Consider the following 22,920-nt stretch of genomic DNA (forward strand, 5'->3'; position numbering starts at 1 on the left):
GAGAAATGAGATTCTGGGCCTGGCTTGTGCTTTTGAGACACCCTTCCTCCAACAAGGCCACACCTCCTAATCCTTTCAAATAGCACCACTCCCTGTGAGCCTATGGGGCCATTTTCATTTAGACCACCACAGGGTCCAGTGCCCTCTTCTGGCTTCCACAGGCACCTGGCATGTATAGAGTGCACAGACACACCCTCAGGCAAAATACCCACACACATAAAAATAAAAATAATCTTACTTAAAAAGTTAAAGCTTTCAACAGGGCAGTGGTTGCAAACGCCTTTAATCCCAGCACTCAGGAGCAGAGGCACGCAGATCTCTGAGTGAGTTCAGGGCTGCCAGGGCTACACAGAGAAACCCCGTCTTGAAGAAGAAAAAAACAAAACGAAAAAAACCAAAAAACTCAAAAGCTAAATCTTTCTATATAGTAAGGTCATGTCAAGGTCATGTTGCCTGCCACATCTCCCAGTTTGGTCCCCCTTCATTTCTTTCTTGATAGTTCTGTCCAGGACTTCTATTACTGTACTGAGTAAGAGCTTCTCCCTATCCAGTGTATGCAGCCTTTGTTGTGACTGGTGTCCCTTTTTGATGAGAGTTTCTCATTCTCTGATGCATTCCCATTCTCCTCTCCTTTCTCCTTTCCGTCTCTGTCTCTCTTCTTTTTTTGAGGCGAGGTCTCATTGTGTAGCCCAGGATGGCCTGAAATGTGCTGTATAGTGCATCCTGAACAATCCATGGTCCTTTTGTTCTTGACTCTTTTTGTTTTTGTTTTTGTTTTCCTGAGGTAGGGTCTTGCTGTGTAACCCTGGTTGTCCTGAACTCACTAACTAAATTAGTAATTAAAAGTATGTAGACTAGGCTGACCTCAAAACAGAGGTCCACCTACCTCTGCCTCCTGAGTGCTGGGATTATAGACGCATGCCATTGCACAGAGTCATGTGTTCTTTCTATATCTGATGTCAAGATGAACATACGTTCTTTTATTCATCATTCTGTTAATGTGATATGTTTATCAGTTTGTATATGTCAAATCATTCTTGCTTCTCTGTTGTTCTGTCTTGCAGATTTTGGCACGTATGTTTCCACTTTCTTTTTTTAAAGGTATTTGTTTTGTGTGTATGAGTGTCTACCTGCATGTATCTAGGTGTATCATATGTGTGCCTGGAGAGGCCAGAAGAGGGTGCTGGATTCCCTGGAACAGGTGTTACAGGTGGTTGTGAGCTGCCATATAGGTGCTTGGAACCAAACCTGGGTCTTCTGCAAGATCAACAAACATTCTTAACTCTGAACCATCTCCCCAGCCCCCATTTTAAGTTTTTTTTTTAAAGAAAATTTGAGCCTGTTAGTGATGGCAGCACATGCCTTTAATTCTAGCGCTCAGGATGCAGAAGCAAATGGATCCCTGTGAGTTCAGGGCCAGCATGGTCTACAGGGCAAGTTCTAGGACATCCAAGACTACACAAAGAAACCCTGTCTTGAAAAACCAAAAGGAAAAAACCAAAAGGCCCAACCGTTCATGGCTTATTTTTGTTTTGTTCATTTGTTCATGGATGAAATTGGGTTGTTGAAAGTCCTCCAGTATTACTGTATTATGAATATATTCTGTCCCTACAGATTAGTAAGCCACAGTATATCTTTGTGTATTCTGCTTTAGAATACACATACATGTCTAATTGTTATGTACTCTTACTCAGGTTACCCCCCCCCCCCATTACATAATGATGTTTGAAATCTCTCTTTAAAATTTTTCTTACCTCATTTCTACTTTATCTGATATAAGTATAGTAACTCCTGATGATTTGGGTTATTTTTTAGATATTTTTAATTTGATCCTTAACTTTTCGGTCTATTTGCTTTCAACTGTGCAAGTGAGTTTCTAGTAGATACTACGTGGATGGTTCTTATGTTTTTAAACGACTCTTGATAATTGTAGAATTGAATCCATTTTCATTCGGGGTTATTATTAGGAATAGTCTTGTCATTCTGTTAATCAGCTGGTTGTATAACATTATTTTTTTTTTTCTGTATCTTTTACTATTTATGTTTTGGTGTTTTTCTTTTTAGTACTGACACTTCAATAACTGTTCCACCACAGAATTTACACTTAGGTATTTTTTGTTTTTATTTTGTTTTTCAAGACAGGGTTTCTCTGTGTATAGCTCTGGCTGTCCTGGAACTTGCTCTGTAGACCAGGCTGGCCTTGAACTCACAGAGATCCACCTGCCTCTGCCTCCCGAGTGCTGGGAGTGAAGGCGTGCACCACCATTGCCTGGCAGTTTAGACATTTTTTTCTTTTTCACAGTCATGGCTATTCTGATGTTCCCAAATGTAGGAGTTCCCATTCTTTTGCTTCTCTTGGAGACTCCAATTCTTCATTCTGAAGAACAGTGCTGTTGGGCCTTTCATCCCAACACTGGTAAAAATGTGGACATCCCAATCACTGTCTGTGGGAATATAAAGTAGTATGTCCTTTCTGGAAAGTACTCTGGCCATTTCTCCTGAAGCTAAACAGAAATGTACTATGCAAATCTTTAGTCCACTCTTATCTATACAAAAGAAATTAAAATATATGTTCATGCACACTTGCATGAGTAGTCACAGAAACATTCTTCATGACAGCTAAAAGGCAACTCAGATGTCTATTAACTGCTGAATGGAAAAAAAAAAAACCATGGTATTACCCATATAAAGAAACATTCAACATTAAAATAAAATAAAATAAAAAAACAAAAAAAAAAACCACTCAACACAGATGAGCCTCACAAACATTACTCCAAGTGAATCTGAGACAGAGCAAGCTGTTGTTTTTTTGAGACAAGGTCCCACAACTAAGCCCTGGCTGGCCTGGAGCTTACTATGTAGACGAGGCTGACCTCAGATTTACAGAGATCTGCCTGCCTCAGCCTCCCAAATGGTGGGATTAAAGGCATGTGCCATCCAACCCCTGATGCCAGCCATTCTAGATGTCTTTAACTTGATCTTATTGAAATGTAAATTCTTTTTGTGTTTAGATATGAGTCCTTTATTTTATCATAAAATACAGTCATCACTGTTATAAAAATTAAACATAATGTGCACCCATAATTCTCACTGTTCTCTTTAGCAGGCACAGAATCATTCTGTTTCTTTGTGATAAGTTTCTGAATATTTGTTCTCTGTGGTGTCATTCATGCTATCCAGGTTTGTCTCTATCTGCAATCCTTCTGGTGACCTTTTAATTTCATAGATATTTCTTTCATTTCTGGAATTTCTAGCTGATTGTTTTATTTTTAATCTGCCTTATGGGCTGGGGAGATGGCTTGGTAGGTAAGAGTGCCTGATATCCAGTATGAGGACCCAAGTTCAGATCTCTAGTGCTGTGTAAAATGCTGGGTGTGGTTGTGCCTTCTGATAAGACCAGCCTCCAGGGTCAGGGTTGGGAGCAGTCAAGGCTGAGACAGAGTCACTGGGGCAGCTGGCCCCTCCCTCGGTGAAAAACAGGAAGTTTAGGTTCAAAGAGATTCCCTGTGTTGAGGGAATAAAACAGAGAGTGATATAGGAGGGCACACACATACACCACATACGTGTATGCACATGCATATGTGTACACACATACATGCATTTGTACACTGCGAACACAGGTACATACATGCAAATATTGCACACACAGGTACACATGTGTTTACACCACACACATCCAAAAGAAATGTCGTATAATTTTAAGATATTTGCTGTCCTAGCGTGTACTCTTGCACGTACTGTCACACTTGTCATTTCTTTAAATAGAGCTAACGCTGGTGTTTTCCACACTGTGTCAGGAAAGACCACAACTGGTGGTTGTGGCGTCTTGCTCAGAATGCATTATCTCTGTGTGCCTCATTATTGTTTATGATGTGCTAATCACCATACTCAAATATTTTAAATAAATTGCGGCCTAGAGTGAAAGCCCTTCTGCAAGGGTTGGTTTGTTTTTTGTTTTTTGTTTTTTTCTTTAACCAGAAACCTTTAGCCAGATTCTTGCAGTCTGGGAGTTCCTTAAACCATGATACTTGACTACTAACTAACTAGTCAGCCAAGCCAGCTGCTCCACCCAGTGCCCACTCACCCCTGTAGGTGCTCGCAGTGGAGCCCCTGTTGGCTGGAGCACAGCACAAGTGATGCTGTGTAGCTCAGGTGGCAGCATCCTCTTGTGAGAGGTACATCATCTGTGGTGGCTGAGCAGAAGTGAGGACAGGTTTCCCACCAAGCGAGGGTGCCGGCAGATTGCTCTCTGACATCGCCCTGTGCAGTGCAGAAAGCGCCAGGAATAGCCGGGAGGTGGTGGCGCACGCCTTTAGTCTCAGCACTCGGGAGGCAGACAGGGGCAGGCGGATCTTTGTGAGTTCGAGGCCAGCCTGGTCTACCAAGCAAGATCCAGGGAAGGCGCAAAGCTACACAGAGAAACCCTGTCTCAAGAAACCAAAAAAAAAAAAAAAAAAAAAAAGAAAAGAAAAGAAAGAAAGTGCTAGGAATAATTGGTGAGGTACATCTGGTGTCCTGTGCATGAATCCCGCATCAGCCAAGTGCTTCAGGCCTTGCCAATCCCCTCAGAGTTTGTAGTGGTGCCAGCTGACAGACATCCTTTTCCTTAACACCTAGATGTAAGAACACTAGGAGAAGCATCCTCCTGTCTTTGGGCTGCCAGTTCCCTCTGACATTTTTATGAGTGTCAGTGTTGGTTGTTTTATTATCTTTGATTTCTGCTTCCTTCCTAATGTTAAAATGCATGGTTTCAACCCTTGGTATGCCTCTTGAAATTTTTCTTTTGTTTGCTGTCCCTTCATGTGTATGAATGGTTTACTTCATGAATTGGTGCACAGACACCGTGTCTGTGACTGATGGCTGTGGAGGCCAGAAAAAGGCATCAGATCCCCTGAAACTAGAGTTACAGATGGTTTGTGAGCCACCACGTGAGTACTAGGGATCAAACTCAGCTCCTTTGCAAGAGCAGCAAATGCCATCTCTCCAGCCCCTCCTGCGTACTTTTGGACATGTCTTCACTTACTTTTATCTTTGTGTGTATGTGCGTATATGTGCGTGCGTGCGTGCGTGCGTGCATGTGAAATACATGTTTGAATGCATATGTACATTTATGTGTGGAGCATTGGTGTGCACCATGGCACATGTACGGAGGTCATAGGACAAGCTCAGGTATGAGCCTTTGTCTTCTACCTTACTTGAAGCAAGGTCTTTCGTTTGATGATACAATAGGCTAGCTGGCCCAAGACTTCTGACTCTGCTTCCCATCTCTCTGTAGCACCACTGGGATTACAGTTTACTTGGGTCCTAGTAATTTGAACTCGGTCCTTCATGCTTGCATGGCAGGCACTTTACCCATTGAGCGTCCCCAGCCCCTTACTTATTTTTGATGCCTCAATTTCTGTCGTGGTTAGATGCCTCCCAGGCTTATTATATATGCCTTCTTGTCCCAGACCTGGCCATAGCCATTTTTCAGAGTCTTGGTTCCTTTCAGTGGAGAGGGCTATTGAAGTGCAGAATCAGGGTATGTAAGGACCAGTGCTCATTGTTATAGGACACAGTACTTTTAACATAAATAGTGCAGTAATTTAATATTTTCTATTAAAATTTTATACTATGTTTTATTTTATAGGGTTTTCAGTTTTATCTCTTATTAAGGGAAGAATCTTGACTCCTCACATCCTTGGTGTAAACGTGGCTGTGTGCTCTACTAAAGCAACTGCAACACAAATAATGCTGATATTATCATAGACTGCAACTTTGAATTGGCTCATCTTACTGTAGAAAGAACTGGTTGACACTTGAATTGGGGTCCCGCTAACATTTTAAATATCTAGTGAATGGGGTTAGGAGTAAAACTCAGTGGTGAAGTATTTGCCTACTGTGTGCAAGATGCCGGGTTCCATTCTCAGCACCACATGGTGGAGGAAGTATCCGAGAGAGGGCTGGCTTTGTAGGATACTCTCATTCTCTAATTTAGGAGTATGTTGTGCCTTCCTGCTATCTGAGACCGTTTTCGTCTTCTTTAGTGATGGTTTCTGGTTCCCCTCAAGAAGTTGGACACATTTCTCATGTATTGATGGCTCAGATAGTTGGCTGCTGCTGGTGGTATAAGCCAGGCCTTCTCTTCCATGTCTTAGAGACAGTTGTTGCTTCTACAAAATCTATTGCTTTTTGATTCTCGCTTTCATATTACACTCCTCTCCTGACTTTCCTTCCTCTGTACAGTGTCTTTTTAAGTTGTTTGGAGTGTCAGGTGTCTAGTTAAATCAGCTGATGCAGGTAAGGAAACCCCACCTCTTTGTTTAAGCTTACACCTCCCTGTGTCTTCTCACAGTTGCAGTATGATGCCCCACATCATACGTGGCCAGGCTTGCCTGGTTCCCAGCATTAGGGGGAGTGGAAAGCACAGATCTCAGCCTCACTTATTATTCCACTCTGTAGGTTCTGGAGCTTTTTAAGCATCACAAATAAATTTGTCTATAAACTTGTTTGTAAAATTTTGTTGTCATTGTCTATGTCTTTGAACCATTCCTTAAGCTGAATTCAAAGAAAAGTAGTGGGTCAGAAGATGACCAAAAACCCATTACAGATTTTGTCCACATAACTTTCAGAGTGTGTGTGAGATGCTGTCCCATTGTGCTTGTTCACTCCTGGGTCGTACACAAGCTTCAGTCATTTGCTGTGTGACAGAGTATTCGAATTTTAATCTGCAAGGTTGATTACAGTCTTCAGACCTACTCCTTAAAAGATTAATCTGAGTCAGTCCCTTCATGACTTGTTTCTTGAGTCTGTTTTCTGTGTTTTAAAAACAAAAAGTCAGCTGGCTATGGTGGTGCACACAACTTTTAGTTACAGAAGTCAGGAGGGAGAGGCAGGAAAATTCATTTCTATGAGTTTGAGGCCAGCCTGAGCTACATGATGAGACCCTGTCTCAAAACAATAACAAGCCAGGCGGTGGTGGCGCACGCCTTTAATCCCAGCACTCGGGAGGCAGAGCCAGGCGGATCTCTGTGAGATCGAAGCCAGCCTGGGCTACCCAGTGAGTTCCAGGAAAGGCGCAAAGCTACACAGAGAAACTCTGTCTCGAAAACCAGACTAACAAACAAAAACAAGAAGAATGGAAACAAAGCCAGGAGGAGCCAGTGTGGACCTTCAGTGAGCTGGAAACCCTGCAGGTGAGCTGCTGAATATTGGATCTTTGTGAGGAAAGGCCTTCCATGACCAGCAGAATTCCTTAGACTGGCTTTTGAATGGCAGGTCAATCTCGCCCTCTTCTGTGCAAGCACAGTGCTCCATCTCCATTCACAGCACTTACGTTCTAGCAGAGTTGAAAGTTTTCCACAGAAGTGCATGTTCTTATTGCTTAAAAATGCATTCTGCTGATGTTTACAGGAGGTTTGGCTTCTTGCCCGTTTATTGAAGAATAGTAAAAACGGACTGTGAGCACATTACCAGGGGGCTTGCTCTTGTGCCAGGCAGGGAACTCTGCACTACTTCTCTTGTGCCCCAGTTCTTTATTTTCTCACTGCTTTGATGCTCTGGCTTGATTACCTGTATGCCATGATGGGCAGGTGCCAGAGCACAGTGATTCTTTACCTGGAGTTAGAGCAGAGGAAGGACTGTGCAGAAGGGTGACCACAGGTGACCCTGGCCCTGCCGTAAGTAATAGACAGCAGCCTGTCAGACAGCTGAACCTGCAGTCAGCCCCTCTCCATCCCGCAGGCTGCCCTCCTCCCCACACCTCCGCCTTGAGCTACTCAGCCTCTCCAGGTGGCAGCCCAGGTTTCTAACCACCCACACCACCTCACATTTTGTGTGTTTAGCTTAAGCCTTCTTCTCCACTCACCTAGATTTAAGTCCTTTGAAATCAGATTGTTATCTCTCATGCACGTGTGTGCACGTGGTGCCTAAGGGGTGTGTGTATGCACAAGCACATGCTGTTCCTTGGGCATCCAACCTCTGTTCACTCCTTCCAGCTGAGGACCTGGTTTCCAGGGCAACCTAGAGGTAGACCATAGCCCACTGCTCCTACTGCCCAGTGTCTCCTGAACTTCCTTGGCTCAGACCTTACCTTCATCTTAAAATTGTGGCAAAGTGTACATAGTGTGCTCATCATGTGACCCACACAGCACAGGTGCAGTCAGCAGCATTCAGTGCATTCCCAAGCTCTCCAGTCTCATCCATACTGTTCCCAGACTCTCGTCGCCCTCGCAGAAGCTTTGCCCTGCAACAGAGTCCCCATTCCACCTGCAGCTATGGCCAGGCTGCACTCTGCTCTGTCTCTGGAGTTTGATGACTGCAGGGGCCTCATAAAAGCGGAATCCTCCCGTGTTTGTCCTCCATCTGGCTCAGTTCACTTAGCAAGAGCCCTCAAGGCTCACCAGAATGTCACTCCTTCCTATTGCTAAATGATATCGCATTGCATGTTCTGGGCACTCCCCTCTCTGGACAGCTGAGGTAGAAAGTGCTCAAACATGCTACCCTTCACCACATGCTATCCATTGTCCCCTGTGTCCGTGGGGGCGGGGCCTGTTTGTTACAGATCCAGGAAACTCATGGTGCATTCGCTGGAGGAAGAGCTCACGTAGCTCTTCCTGTCCTTCCCTATCTGTCCCTTTAGTATTCATGGAGACTGTGTGGTGTCAACTCTCGATGCTCGAGATGCCCAGGTACTCTCAGTCTCATGGTTTCCTTCTCCTTGCTCTGCCTTGGGATCCTTCTTGAAAATGAGATCAGTTGCTCAGCTGTCCTGCTGAGGGCTGGCAAGGTGGAGGCAAGCTACACAGAACAATTGGTGTGGAGACTCAGAGATGCTTGGATACTTTTTATATAGTCCTTGGGTTTCCTGTATTCTCAGAGCAAAGAAAGGTGTGAGCACCTGCTCTGTCTGCTCTGAGAGTTCTCAGCCTAGCTACAAGGATTTAAAGTAAGCCAGGTCTGTGTGCAGGAGCTGAAGTAGACAAGCTTTACTTCCTTCCTTCCCTGGAGAAAAGCTCTCCTGGCCCTGTGCAGTCATTGGAGACTTGTCAAATCAACAGGGCCACCGGAGCCTGTCCCTTTGTCCTTGATGCTGACAAGGGACTTTCCTGGCAACCTTGGCAGTGCTGCATACCAGGGAGCTTTAACCTGTCTAAGGGAAGTCTATTTTGAACTCCAAGTGAAGCCAGAGTTTTTAAGTTAGACTTCTTACCCAACAAGCCCCGCAACAGCCGTCCTCACATAGGTCCCAGGAGTTTTAAAAGTGGCACTGGCCAGCCTGATGCCAGCACACTGCCACTACAGTGCCACAGACTAGGTTAAAATGCCAGATTGGAGTGATTGAGAAAGAAAAAGAAAACCTTTGGCTGAATTTAGAAATCAAGATTTGAAAGTTTTGTTCAGAAATACTACCTAAAAATAAAATCAGTGGGATGTATTTACAGGCAGTTTTTTTTTTGTTGTTGTGTTTGTTTTTGTTTTTGTTTTAATAGAAAATAAAACAGTGACAGAAGAACCGAAGAGTACAGGCTAAGGCCTTTTCAGGCCTTTTATGCAGCGCGGAGAGTCTATACCCAGAGTCTGCATGGAAAGCTGCATACAGCTCCTCTGGCCACTTTCCCTGTAGGAGGCCTGCTGTGCTGAGCTGACAGCCACCATCATGGCCTTAGTTCCAGCCCTTCAAGTGCAGCCCCAGCCTAGGAGGCCTGGAAAAGTGTTGAGAAGTGTTGTAGAAGTTTCTAGCACTGGATACACACGGTGACTGGAAGGCACACGCTCTGCATCTGCCAGCAGTATAGGAGTCTGCTTCGTGGCCATGGGCAGTGTTGCTGATAGGATTCAGAAGCATGTCTGTCTTAGTTTGGCACTGCCAGGAAGAGACATAAAACCAAGCATAGCCAGCGACTGTCTAACTAGAGGTAGGGCTATTACCTGTCTGACATGTTCTGGCAGTACACTGACAGAGCACCCTCAGATACTAGCCTAGGAGAGCCATGCCCCCAAGTTGGTTAAGCCCAGTGGTCACCCCAGGCTTAGTCTCCATGTAGGTCCTGTAAGTGGCTCTGCTCTGTCCTCTGTCCAACGGGTCTTGGCCATGTGCAGTTGTTGGACAGAGGTGTGTTCTGAGAGGAGTGATGGCTGCAGCTGCCTGCACTTGGCCTTGTTGGGACTGGGCTTAGTGGTATCCTGCCTGGGTCCTGCACTTGGTATGTGAACTCAGCAGGGGCAGAAGAGTCATCATGAGTGTTGGCCCCTTTGTGACATGTCGGAGCATGTATTGCTCCATTCCCAGCCAAGACAGATGCCTCCTGGGCCACTGAATGTTCCCTCCTCCCATGTGTCCTTTCTCCAGCCCCTTTGGAGCAGATGATGTGACTGCTTTAGCAGTGCTGAAAAACAGTGAAATCTCTAAAAGAGCAGCTATGTGCAACTGTGTCACCTGTCAGTGACCTCTGTGACACTGAGAAATTGTTGTATTGTCTTTTCCACTCATTTCTATTTTTTTATTTTTATTATTTTTTTATTTTTTTGGTTTTTTGAGACAGGGTTTCTCTGTGTACTTTTGGTGCCTGTCCTGAAGCTTGCTCTGTAGACCAGGCTGGCCTTGAAGTCACAGAGATCCGCCTGCCTCTGCCTCCGGAGTGCCTGTGCCTCTGCTGTCCGGCCTCATTTCTAATTTTTATTCGTATCTATTTTGAATGGCTGTTTAAACTTTCACAACCTATGGCAATCCCCTTGACATTAAAGTAGTTTACGGTATTTTAGAATCATAAATAAAATGTCATAGTCTCAAAGAATAAACTTCTTGTGTATGCCTTCTGCACAATGGGTGGCAGAAGCAGGCAGATCTCTGTGAGTTCAAAGGCAACCTGGTCTACAAAGTGAATTCCAGGACAGCCAGGACTGTTACACAGAGAAAGGGGAAAAATAAATAAAAATAAACTTCTTAGGAATACACTCATTCAAGAGTTGAGAAACTGCTACTCCCTGAAAACTCCAGAACACTCATAACAGAGGTAGAAGGCAGAACTGAGAGTGGCAGCCCATGCTCTGGCCTGGAGGACGAGGGTGGTTAAAGGTCAGAGCTCTCCTAGTGACCTGCAGACATAGGCAGTGCCTAGCAGAATATGAATGACGTTTCGTCCAGACATCGAAAATTTCATCTTACAATCTGTTGGGGGCTTATGCATCCTGACTGTAAAACAACAACATTACATTGTGGGTTTCCATAAGGACACTCAAGGCCACTGGACTAGAATGGAGAGCCAGGAATAGATCCAGTTCAAAGGGGAGAGCACTGGAAACTGGAAGGCCACAAGCAAGACTGAGGTTGGATCCTTAGCTCACACACATACAGGAATGAACTCAAACTGGTCAAAATCCCAAATTCTGTGAACCAAAAGTATAAAGATGAAAGAATCGAGAGTGGGGAGTTCATGATATTGGATTCAGCAATGATTTTTTGGATACACTGTTAAAAAGTGTGGGTGATAACTGAAAACTAGTAAATTGGGCTATGTCACAATTGAAAATCTCAGTGTATGCCAGTGCATGCAAGGGAGAACAGCCAGCAGAATGGACGACCTATATAATAGAAGGGAATATTTGTAAACCACTTACCTGATAACACATTAATATGTAGACTATATGATGAACATGAGCAACAGCAAAACAACTTCACTTAAATATATAAAAGACTTAAGTTGACATTTCTCAGAAGAGAATATCTACAGATGACCTGGAGGCCCATGGATACAAGCTCAGGATCACTAATCACTAATGATGCAAGTGAAAATTATACTGAGACCACACACAAAAGACACCTTGTGTGTTGTATATTGGACTGTAAAAACAGTATGGAGGCACGTTGTAAACTTTAGAGTAGTCTTACTGTAATTCCACATCAGTATACACATCCAAGAGAATCTAGAACTCTGAACTGTACACTTTGAAAAACTTGAAAATGGTTAAGATGGGGCCCAACAGGTAAAGGTATTTGCTGCCAAGACTGATGATCCAAGTTCTATCCTGGGGAGACCCACATGGTAGAAGGAAAGATCTGGTTCCTGCAGGTGGTCCTCTGAGGCATGCCATGACATGTGTGGTCGCACACACAGGTAAATGTAATACATTTTTAAATAGTTGAGATAATTTCATGTTATGTGTCATATTTAAACATGATTTTTAAATACATTCTAAATGAACTGTTTCGTTCATGTTTGTTTGTTTGTTTGTTTTTAAATGTGGAGCTGAGGATAGAACCCAGGGCCTTGCGCTTGCTAGGCAAGTGCTCCACCACTGAGCTAAATCCCCAGCCCCATTCCTGGTTATTATATTTCTAGAATGGATTTTTAAAGTAAAATGACTAAGAAAGGCCTCTTGGTACCTGAGTTGAATTTTATTTTCTAAGACAGCACAGTTTATAGCTCTGTTGTCAAAGCTCTATCATATGCAGGTACTATCATTTGTACCATTAGAGTTGGGCAGGTGAGTGGTTCAGTGGGTAAAGGTGCCACTGCCAAGCCCAACTCCATCCCCTGGACCCACATGGTGGGAAGGGAAAACTGACTCTAAGCTGTCCTCTGACTTCCACATGTGTGCCCTGACATGTGTGCACTGAGTAAATACAAAGTAAACACATGTAAAAAATTATTGTTGGCTTAATAATAAAAAATACTTTCTTATACAGTTACTGACCATTCTTTTTACATGAACTAGATAATTTAAATCCCAAGGACTTAATGTTTTTTTTAATAAATTTTATTAATTTATATTCATATTTTTCTTTGTTTTGGAGGAGAATGTGCTGAAGTTTGGAGTTATTTCAGCTTCTTAAATTAATTCTTGTGAAACATACAAAATAACTAGCCTCAGAGTTGAGCATTATCATCAGGTGTTTGTAAATACCCTTTTCTAACTGTAGAGTTCGTTCTTCTGTCCAAAAGCTGTGGGGATCGGAGTAGTGATTTGTTTTGTGTTTGCTTATCTAACTCATGATGCGAGTTTTATTTTGGTGCGAAGAAAGGTGTCGATTGACTTTTCCTGCATAGACTTTAGCAGTGGTCTCCCTTCTTCTCTAGTCCACTGACGTGTGTTTGTTGGGTGCGTCACTGCCTCTGTCCCCTGCTTCCTCTCGTGTATGCCTCCTCACACTGTCATAATCTGTTGACTGTATGGTTGGTGGCACTAGCCTCTCTCTTCAGAATTGTCCTCATTCTTGGCTTTTATTCTTTCCAGGTGAATTTTAGAATGATCTTGTCATTTATCTTGAAAAATAAAGAGACCCCCCTGGACTTTGGGTGGAAAAGAATAGAAGGCATTTAGTCAGCACTAACTCGAGTATCTTTATAGTTACCTATGTTTCCAGTTCATGAGCACGTCTTCTGTCTGTTAGGTATTTTTTCCTTTCCCCTGGGTTTTTTGTTTGTTTGTTTGTTTGTTTGTTTGTTTTAATACTTTTAGAGGTTTAGGGTTTCTGGGGGGAGGGGTCTTTTCTTCTTTTTATAGAGTTCCACTGTGTAGTCTAGTCTGTCATGAACTCTTGCCCCAGCTTAGTGTTCAGAGTTTGGTGTGCCCCCCTCATGCCCAGCTGCAGTATGTTTTATCAGTGATTTTCAGATTATAGTCTTGGAGTTCTTTAAAGAACTACTTTATATGCATAAGGTTTCAAAGAGTATGGGAGAAATCACTAATAAAGTTTGAAATCCTTTGATCTAAGATCATTAGGAAAAATACATCAAAAAGTGTCTTCTCTGTCTTTGCCTTTGAATCTTATATAAAGCTTTCCCCCTGTATTTCTGTATTCCAGTTCATCAGCACTGCTGTAGGGTGTGCACATCCCCCATCACCTCCTATGAAATAGCCAATTATTGGCAGGCAGAGTATAAGAAGTGTTTGCCTGTAGACCCTTACTCCCCCCTGTGGACCCATTGTCCTTTATGTCAGTGCATCTGGCATCACTCTTTGAATGAGAAGGTGATGGTGAGGGAAGTGAGCCTTGCCCTCAGCACTACCTGGCAGGGGAAGGGGGATATCCTCTCGAGAGACAAAGTGGGGTTGGGGAGCTTGTAGGGGTGGGGGTCCATTAAGAAACTCCTGGGGACAAGTAAGCAGAATCTCTTGTGTAGCCTATATATGCAAGTGCAGAGAACACCATTGGGTGGCTTCCATGTTCCAGGAGTGTTAGAGATAATATGCTAGGGCTGAGGTGTAATTCATGGCAGATGTGGAAAGCCCCAGGTCCATCCCAGCCCTGTAGGATCATCACGTCCGCCAAGCTGTAGAATCCCTCAGTGTGTTTGGCTCTGAGGGAAAGAGGATAGGAATACAAATAGGCTTACTTTTTTTTCCTGTTGAATTATCTTAACAGTTACTGAAAAGGTAAAATCTATGTTCTCATTGGTGAGGAAGGATCTGATAATCACCCTGAGTGGTTGTTCCTTCATTCATTGCAGTATGTCAGGCTAGACCCGTAGAAGTAACTGACCAGCATGTCAGGTGTGTTTAGAAGTTAAAGGGTTTTATTTATCTTATTCTTGAATTGAGCAGATTGTAAAGTGGCACAGCATAATTACAGCAATTTTTCTTTTTTTCTGTGAGGTGAGGAATCTTTCAATTCTGCCAGAGAGTTTCCTCATATTTTCATTGCCTCCCTTTGGACCTAGCAGTAAGCATTTCTTTCTGTAGGGAAATTATCTCGCCAGTATCTGACAGTGTTCCAGTTCGGGAATGGTCTTTCTCCTGAGAGTAGTTTTTTACATTAATTTTTAAAATAAGATGTGAATAGTAACATAACAAAAATAAATGAAAAAATTAATTTTGAATTTAAAGAAAGCAAAATTAAAAAAAAAAACTAACATATTAAAAATTTTAAACTACAAAAATAGAGCTGGCCAGATGGCTCAGCAGGTAAAGGCACTTGCCACCAAGTCTGACGACTCAGGTGTGATCCCTGGTGGGTGGAAAGAGAGAACTGTTTCCCTGCATTTTGTCCTGAGCTGTGGAGACAGACAGACAGGCACACATGCGCGCGCGCGCGCGCGCGCGCGCGCGCACGCACACACACACACACACACACACACACACACACAAGTAAATAAATAACCAACCAAACAAACCAGACATAGCATTTTACCTTGTGCCCCTTTTCCCATTCCATGCCTTTTAAAGAGTCTCATAGGCATCTGTAGCACTTCCTGGCTATTGACTATTAAGCAGCTCTTGCATAGATTTTTAACCCTCATTTTTCTGGGGCTGGGAGTGAAAACTGTCTCAGGAATAAATCTTGTGTCCTGATTATAAATCCCTCACTTGCTATCCCTGTTGTTAGTACGGAGGAGGCGGAGCACGAGATTGGGAACTAATCCATTGGAGTCTTGTAATATTTAAATAGCCATTACTTTTTTAAAAAACTAGGTTGCCACAATGCTACAATGCTACCAAAATGCTCCTAAAGTGACTCCTCGGACCAGGGTAGAACTTAGTAACGGGAGGTTTTTCTAGGAGCACCAGGCCCTAGGTTCTAGGTTCAACCCCTACTATGGAAAAAAAAAAAAAAACAAAAAACCCACACTACTAAAAGAGTGAAATAAGAGCTGGGAGGTAGAGGGTACAGTACAAGTGGGTATAAGGTGGTACTGAATTGGTAGAATCACGGAGAACATGCATACATATGCTTCCTTTTTCTGGTTGCTCTCACTTTCTGATCGGGCTTGTGGCCTCTGGTGCCATCCCCTGAGAGCTGGGATCCTTGCCTAAAAGTTAGTGAGAAATGAAGACTGTAGAAAGCCGGAAAATGCCCAGGCTTTTACTGCACACATACACACTGACAGCCAACAGAACGCTCTTTCCGTTTGCAGGCTTTTTTTTTCCAGTGTCATTTTAAGTTGCAGCTTCCAGCCAATCAGCGAGCTCCATGCCCACTGACATCACGAAGCAGCCAGTTCCCTCCAGCTGCAGAGAGCTTCAGTTTGTCTTTTTTTTTTTTAAACTAAAATGGAGGCTGGTTTCTTGCCTTAAGGAGTACAGCGCCCTTCCCGCTGGAGCCTAGATGTTGACATGTAATAAGGCGGGCAGCGGGATGGTGGTGGATGCGGCCAGCTCCAACGGGCCTTTCCAGCCCGTGGCCCTTCTCCACATTCGAGGTGAGTTATTGTGTGTTCTACTGACCGGAACCTTCCGTGGGTAGTTAATAAATGGCTATTGTGCTTTGGATAGGAAAAGCAGGAAGTCTATCCAGCAGTACCCCCTCCACGTAGATGGGACTGCCCCTGAGCAGGCCAGGGTGTCACCTCTGATCGGTGGGCATTCTACACATTACTTACGGGGCCTGAGGCTCGGGAGGCCTTGCACGCAGAGTTCAAAGCTGGTTTTTCTGCTTTCTGCCTGCTCTCCCATCCCCCTTTCGAGGCTGTGCTGATGTCAAAGGATGTGAAGTCACTGCCCGGGGAAGGTCTTGGGTGGGGGAAGGAAGGAGAGGCGGGCTGGCGGGCCTGGCCAAGTTGTCCACTCACAGAGTTTATGTTACCGTGGTGTTGATGTTGTTTAATACTGCAAGGGTTTTGCCGGGGACATGGCTCTGAATTAAGGATGAACTGTGGGCAGAGAATGTGCAGAATTGATCAGAAGAGAACTTCCTTTTGGAGGATGTGTACTCTACCTTGAAGGGAAATAGGCTCGTGCTTGAGATCCTGAGATCTGCTGGGCTTCTGGTCTTAAATGTTAGCTGTTCGCTTTAGTGCAGCCTTAGGAAACGCTTTGCATTTACAAAGGCTTTGTTAAGATTTGAAAGGGCAACAAGTTTTTAGTGTGGATATAGGTCACAGGAATGTCCAGACTGTGGGAAGCAAATCGGCAGCTTTTTCTCCACCCTCCCCCACCTTGAGATGCTGTAGAAATTGGCTTCACAATGGCTAAATGTAAAACAGCCAGGAAGAAGCTGAGGGTGATTACAGGGAACTGCAGGTGCCTGAGCTGCATGACCCAGGCAGCTTTGTATTTTGATTCTGAACCATTGGCTAGTTAGCAGTAACATGACTGGATTATGTATAGAAGGCCAATATTAACACATTTAAGGTCCCTTATGGCTAACAGGTTTTTGTTTTTATTTTATTTTATTTTGTGTATGTGTGTTTTGCCTGCATCTATGTATGTGCACATGTGCCTTGGTGTCCACAGAGGTAGAAGAAGGCATCAGATTCTCTGGAACTGGAGTTATAGATAGCTCTGAAGCACCATACAGGTGCTGGGATCTGAACCAGGTCAGTAGCAACAAGTACTCTTAACCACCGAGCCATCTCTCCAGCCACAACAAATGTGGTTTGTGAGCCTTCTGGTTCCTATTAAGACACTGATACTCTAGTTCTTCTTTGAATCATGGATTTGTTCTGAAATGGAATCATTTGATTTTATATTGTATAAATAGAGTCATTAATTTGTGAGGGCCTTGTTGTTAGTTTCAAACTTTCTGTGTCTATCATGGAGTTGCCCCCTCTTAGTTCAGTATCTAATTGTTGAGGACAGTCGTGAAGTGCCTGACCCTGAAGGGACTTGAGGTTTTAAGAAGGGGGAACCTGTAACTGCCTAAAACTAGCTTGTAATGCAAACAGGTGGGCTAGCTTCTCATTTTAAATCTCCAAGAACACTTCATTTCCTACTAAAGACTTCTTAAAGCAGTCGCCTTAACTTCTAATTGTCTTGAACTTGCTAAAGGTGGTTGCTGTGAGCCAAGTGACTAACATGCAGCCCCTTCCCCAAAGGAGCCCAGCAGGAGAGGGACAAAGGGAGCAGGGACTGGGAAGGAAGGACCCCGAGGGCTGGGCCCTCTCCTTTTAAGACAGGGTCTCTCACCCAGAGATCACAGAGCCTTAAATGGTTAGACCAAGAGTCCAAATCCAGGAGGCTGTTTTGTTGTTAGCAACCTTTAAAATATTTAAAATGTGACCGTGGCAGAGTATCTTGCTAGAGGGTTAGGGTTTGCTCCCCAGTGCCCTTGTCAGTCTGTCCAACCCAAGGCCCTTTTTTGCATGACAGTTGTCCACTTCTTTTTTTTTTTTTTTTTCCAAGACAGGGTTTCTCTGTGTAGCTTTGTGCCTTTCCTGGAACTTGCTCTGTAGACCAGGCTGGCCTCGAACTCACAGAGATCTGCCTGTCTCTGCCTCCCGGGTGCTGGGATTAAAGGCTTGCGCCACCACTGCTGCCACTGCCCGGCTAGTTGTCCATTTCTTATTCATTTTACACACCTCATATTTGTCAGGACCATGTACAAGCGGCTGGTCCTAACTTGGAACATGCAAATTTCACTGTGGTGTGCTGCACTGGAGTGGGGGGGCAGTCAAATAATCAAGGAACACTACTCAGATTTGCAGTCCCGGGTAGTTTGGCAACTACTGACACTGATAGTGGTTAATGTGTCGAATTTGCCATTCCTGAAAACTCAAGTGTAAAAGGGATATAGTTTAACCTGCACAGCCCTAACTGCCTCTAAGGGGGAGGGCCTGGCTGTAAATTTAGTTGGATGACTTAGATCCTGCACTTGCAGCATTATCCAAGAGAATAGCCTGCCATGATGGGAATGCACTCTGTGCTAGCTTGTGGCCACATGTGACCATCAAGCACTGAAAATGTACAGCTGATAAATTGAATTCTTTATTTTAGATAAGTGTCAGCCAGGGGTTGTCCAATTGGACAGCAAAGGTCTAGGCTGATTTGGCCCTTTTTCAAGTAAAGTTCAGACTGTAAATATTTTGGCCCTGAGCAAAAGCAGCCACAGAGGTAAGCAAAGCTTGTCTGTTGTCCAAAAAAGCTTTATTTACACAAGTAGATAGCAGGCTAGATTTACTCATGGATCACAGGCTGCTGCTGTGTTCTAGGCTACTCCTGCTTGTCTGTGTTGCCTGTGTAGACCAGTAGAACACGATTCCTGAAGCTTCCAGTCCTGCCTCTCCTGCTCCTTGGAGCTCAGCTGACCCACCTCAGGGCCAGGTTTAGGCAGGGACAGCTCAGCCAGGAAGATGCCAGTGACCAGAGAAGGAAGCAGGATAGGCAGCCTAGAACCTTTCCTGTCTCCCACCTGTCAACTTGTGCTGATTAATCTCCAGTAAACTTCCTGGGTGATGGTAGGGAAGCCTGGTGGAAAGCTGGAAAGCAGGCAGTTCTTTTTATGGTAGCTTCTTTCTCCTGGGAAGTGGAAGTCTAGTTATGGGAATCCTGGTCTCTCACAAGTTCTTGCTGGGCCATGGGTTGGTTGATGTTCACTTTGCCAATAAGAACTTAGGAAGAAACCATGCAGGAAGCAAGTGAAGAAGTCGACCTCAGCCTCTATTTCCTAGAACAATCTGTTGCTGTGTTGACAGTAACTGTGCAGCATGGGTGGGCGACTGAATTCAGGGCACACTCAAGGCGTGTGTTATGTGAGCACTGATGAGAATGAGAATGGGATCCACTGTTACACTTGTGTGCGCGTGTGTGTGTGTGTGTGTGTGTGTGTGTGTGTGTGTGTGTGTGATGGTGGATTTTCATGACAGGATTTCTCTGTGTAGCCTTAGCTGCCCTGGAATTGCTTCGTAGACCAGGCTGGCCTTGAACTCACAGAGATCCACCTGCCTCTGCCTCCCAAGTGCTGGGATTAAGGGTGTGTGCCACTACACCCAGCTGAGTTACTTACATTCTTCAAACAAGGGAGAAAGACTGCCAGAATAAGACTTAAAAGAGTAAAGGATTCCTCCTCTGAACAGTTCATTGGGTTGCTGTCTATCACGCACCCTCCGAGTGGTTCAGCTCTGGGTAGAGCACAGGAATGCACCTGTGCACCCTCCCTGTGCTGGTGCTGCACTCAAAGTTGTTTCCTGTGGGTCACTGATGGTGTGGAGAGTGACTAAGAACAAACGGCCTCCTGGGAAGGGCTGTTCGTGAAGGCTGCACACCTTTGCAGTAATTAGTTCTGCCCTTGGACTTGGGGAGAAGGCCTACTCATGTGGTTCTCGCCTTATAGCAAAAGCCATTTCCTGAATTCTTTCATTGAGATATATTAATCATGACTCACTCAGGAACCCTGCTGGGTCTCAACCTCAGTGTCACCCAGCCTGGAGGGCTTAGTCTGGGGCTACTGCCTCAGGTGTCTGTCCCAGAGGCAGAAGGCACATTGACTGTCCTGGTTAGTGCCACGACCAAGGCCACATCCATCTGCCCCACTTTCCCTTTTGAGTCCTTCCAGTACTAGAAGACATTATTATCTCCATTTTTTCCTGAAGAGAAGGGAGTACCGTCTGTAGGACCATAGAAATGCAGTGAGTCTAAGTAGTCAGAGCTCAGCACAGCTTCTTTCACAGAACTGCAAGGTTGGGGGACACTTACACACACACACACACACACACACACACACACACACACACACACAGATTTTTTTTATGTAATTTCGAAAAAAATTTAAAGTTTCCTTTTTAATCTTGAAGAGACACTGCCCAAAGCAAGCAAGGACACAACACTGTACAAGCAGATAGAGGCCTGGTTTTATTTTAGGTCCTTGAATTATTCATAAGCCAAAAAATCCTGGTTTAAGAATGCAGGCTAAAGTGTAATGGTTAAATGCAGCAAGTAGATCTAGATCAGCTTTTTGTTTGGAAAACACAAATCAAGGGGCCGGTGAGATGGCTCCGTGGGAAATACTTCAAGCCTGGTGATCTGAGTTCCATCACAGGGACCTACGTGCTGGAAGGAGAGAGCTGAATCCTGAACATTGTCCTCTGACCTCTGGCGTACATATACACATCCCCCAAAACATACTTGAAATGTTACTAAAATAACTACGAAATCAAGCTGTGTGTGGGGGTGCACACCTGTAATTCTGACACTGGAAGGACTGATGTAAAAAGATAAAAAATTCAGGACTTACATGGGATGCTTATTAAGTTAAAGGCCAGCCTGGGCTATGTGTGACACAGTCCTGTAGGTGAAACTGTAGCTGTGGTTTGGGGCAGTTGGAGAACCCTGGTGCTGTGTGTGTAGGATTCTCCAGGTACAGTAAAGATGTGACATTGTAACTTACTGCCGGGGAGTGCGGACGGAGGTATTTATCAGTGAACTGTCAGGATCTCTGCAACTTACTCAGAGAGTCGAGGGGACATTAAGTCTAAGATGGCATGCCGATACAAACAGTATAGGATCTAGGGATGAAGACACCCCAGTATCCATTCACTTCTGCATAGGTTTAAGTTTTTCATAATGTTTGAAAGAAGTACGTTAGAAAAGCCATGCTTTTGGCCGTGTATGAAGGACTGGTCCGCAGCATAGAAATCGTCCCCAAAGTGGCCAGCAGCTGTCATGTCTGTTGGCCGCTTTACTCCCTGGTTGCTGACTCACAGTGGCTGCACTGCTCCCCGTGTGGTATTTTGGGGTGTATACTTGGTTTGATATTGACAGCATTCATATTCTGCCTTTAAGGTACACGAGGAGATAAAACCAAGTTTCCCTCTGAGCTTCAGGGTAAGGATAAAAGTGAGGGTAGGGCCTGGTGCCACTGAAACACTGGTTATTTTAGACACATGTGACCCTCCCTGTGCCTAGAAATAGGAATAATAATCTGATTTGCCTCTCCGGTGTTTTTGAGGGATAAACATGGAAATGTATATCGGTTGCTTAAAATGGTTCCTGGACTGTTTGTTGTAAGACCCTCCAAGTGTTGGTGGTGGCTATCTTTTGTGGGATACCTGTGGTAACCACAGTTACAGCTGGGGCACCTGGATGTTTGCTCCTCTTGAAGCTCATGAGGTCTTTCTGTCTCTCCCTTACCAAGCCTTCTCATCTCTTGCCTGTTGCCACCCTAGAATAGCATCTTCAGTACCCTGTGCAGGTGTATAAAATTATCTGCTAGGTAATCCCAGCTGCCACCTCCATGGCCTTTGTCAAGCATGCACTAACCCGTCATCCAGCCTCCTTCATCCTGTCAAGCCCAAACTAAGAACTCACACTTACATTTTTAACTGTTTTGAAGTAGTCTTAGCATTAACTAAGACACATTGGTTTAGAAGTTAGTGATGCTGATTGTGACCATTCCCAGATAGCAGCATCATTTCCCAGTTGGGTTTTGAGTGTAAATGTTGCTGTCTGATGTTTCAGCTATGACTTACAGAAATTTCATTGGAGCCCTCAGGGATGGATCCTTTTTTATATTGACTTTTTTTCCCTTTATTTGAGATGGGGTCTTACCATGTTGTCCAGGCTAGTCTCAAACTTGGGCTTAAGAAGCCCTCCTATTCCGGTTTCCTACGAATTCGGGACTGTGGACATGTAGACATGTGCCACTGTGCCTACCTAATGCTGTTTTGTGTAGTTAGGAAGTATTATATTCTGTTTTCCTTCTAGATTATTTCATCTTTTGCCTTTTAAATTAGGCAGTATTTGAACCAAGTGAGATTGTAGTTGTAAGCTTATGTCTTGCCGTTTTAATTTTTAATATTGTGATATTTAGTAGAGTTTGATATGTTATTGGTTGGGATTTTACCATCTATTTGCACGTGACAGCTTTTATTATATGCTGAATTATTTTGTCTGTGTTACTCATAAGCACTATTTCTAAATTGTAGTGTTTTAATTTATAAAATCCTGAGAACAGTAATGTTCCATTCTAGGGAACAGTCATAACCCTGAAGTTGCTGGCCCTTCAGTCTTGGAGACCTCAAAGAAGAGGTGGGAGAAGGTGTAAGCCAAACACACTTGAGAGCCACATACACAGGCCTGGCTGTGACAGGCCTGTCTGCAGTCTACAGAGAACCACACACACCAGGGACCCCAGAGTTGTAGAGCTACCTTCAAGGAGTCTGCAGATACTCCTTGCTGGTAGTTGAAATGCTGCCTTCCTAGGAAAATCAATGTGTGGACGTTGGCCTGATGGTGAAGCAATGTTGGGTAAACAGCTGCTTTCATAGAACGAAGTAGCAATGTCCA

At 44.2% G+C, this 22,920-nt stretch overlaps 1 protein-coding gene across 9 annotated transcripts in view; it reads left to right on the top strand.

Moving 5' to 3' along the window:
- Nucleotides 1–22,920, top strand: part of Ppp2r5c (protein phosphatase 2 regulatory subunit B'gamma) — a 144,574-nt gene that overhangs the window by 27,477 nt on the left and 94,177 nt on the right. For 2 of the 9 annotated variants that reach the window (XM_036206249.1, XM_036206250.1), the window contains exon 1: nucleotides 15,924–16,121. The exons of 5 other annotated variants lie outside the window; for them this stretch is intronic. In XM_036206249.1, the coding sequence (XP_036062142.1) occupies nucleotides 16,028–16,121 (94 nt within the window). In that variant the 5' untranslated portion in view covers nucleotides 15,924–16,027. Of the gene's footprint in view, nucleotides 1–15,922; nucleotides 16,122–22,920 lie in introns of those variants that run through there. 2 more of the 9 variants (XM_036206252.1, XM_036206251.1) reach the window with 2 other exon arrangements.

Source organism: Onychomys torridus, chromosome 14 (assembly GCF_903995425.1).
Source record: "Onychomys torridus chromosome 14, mOncTor1.1, whole genome shotgun sequence".
Lineage (NCBI taxonomy): Eukaryota > Metazoa > Chordata > Mammalia > Rodentia > Cricetidae > Onychomys > Onychomys torridus.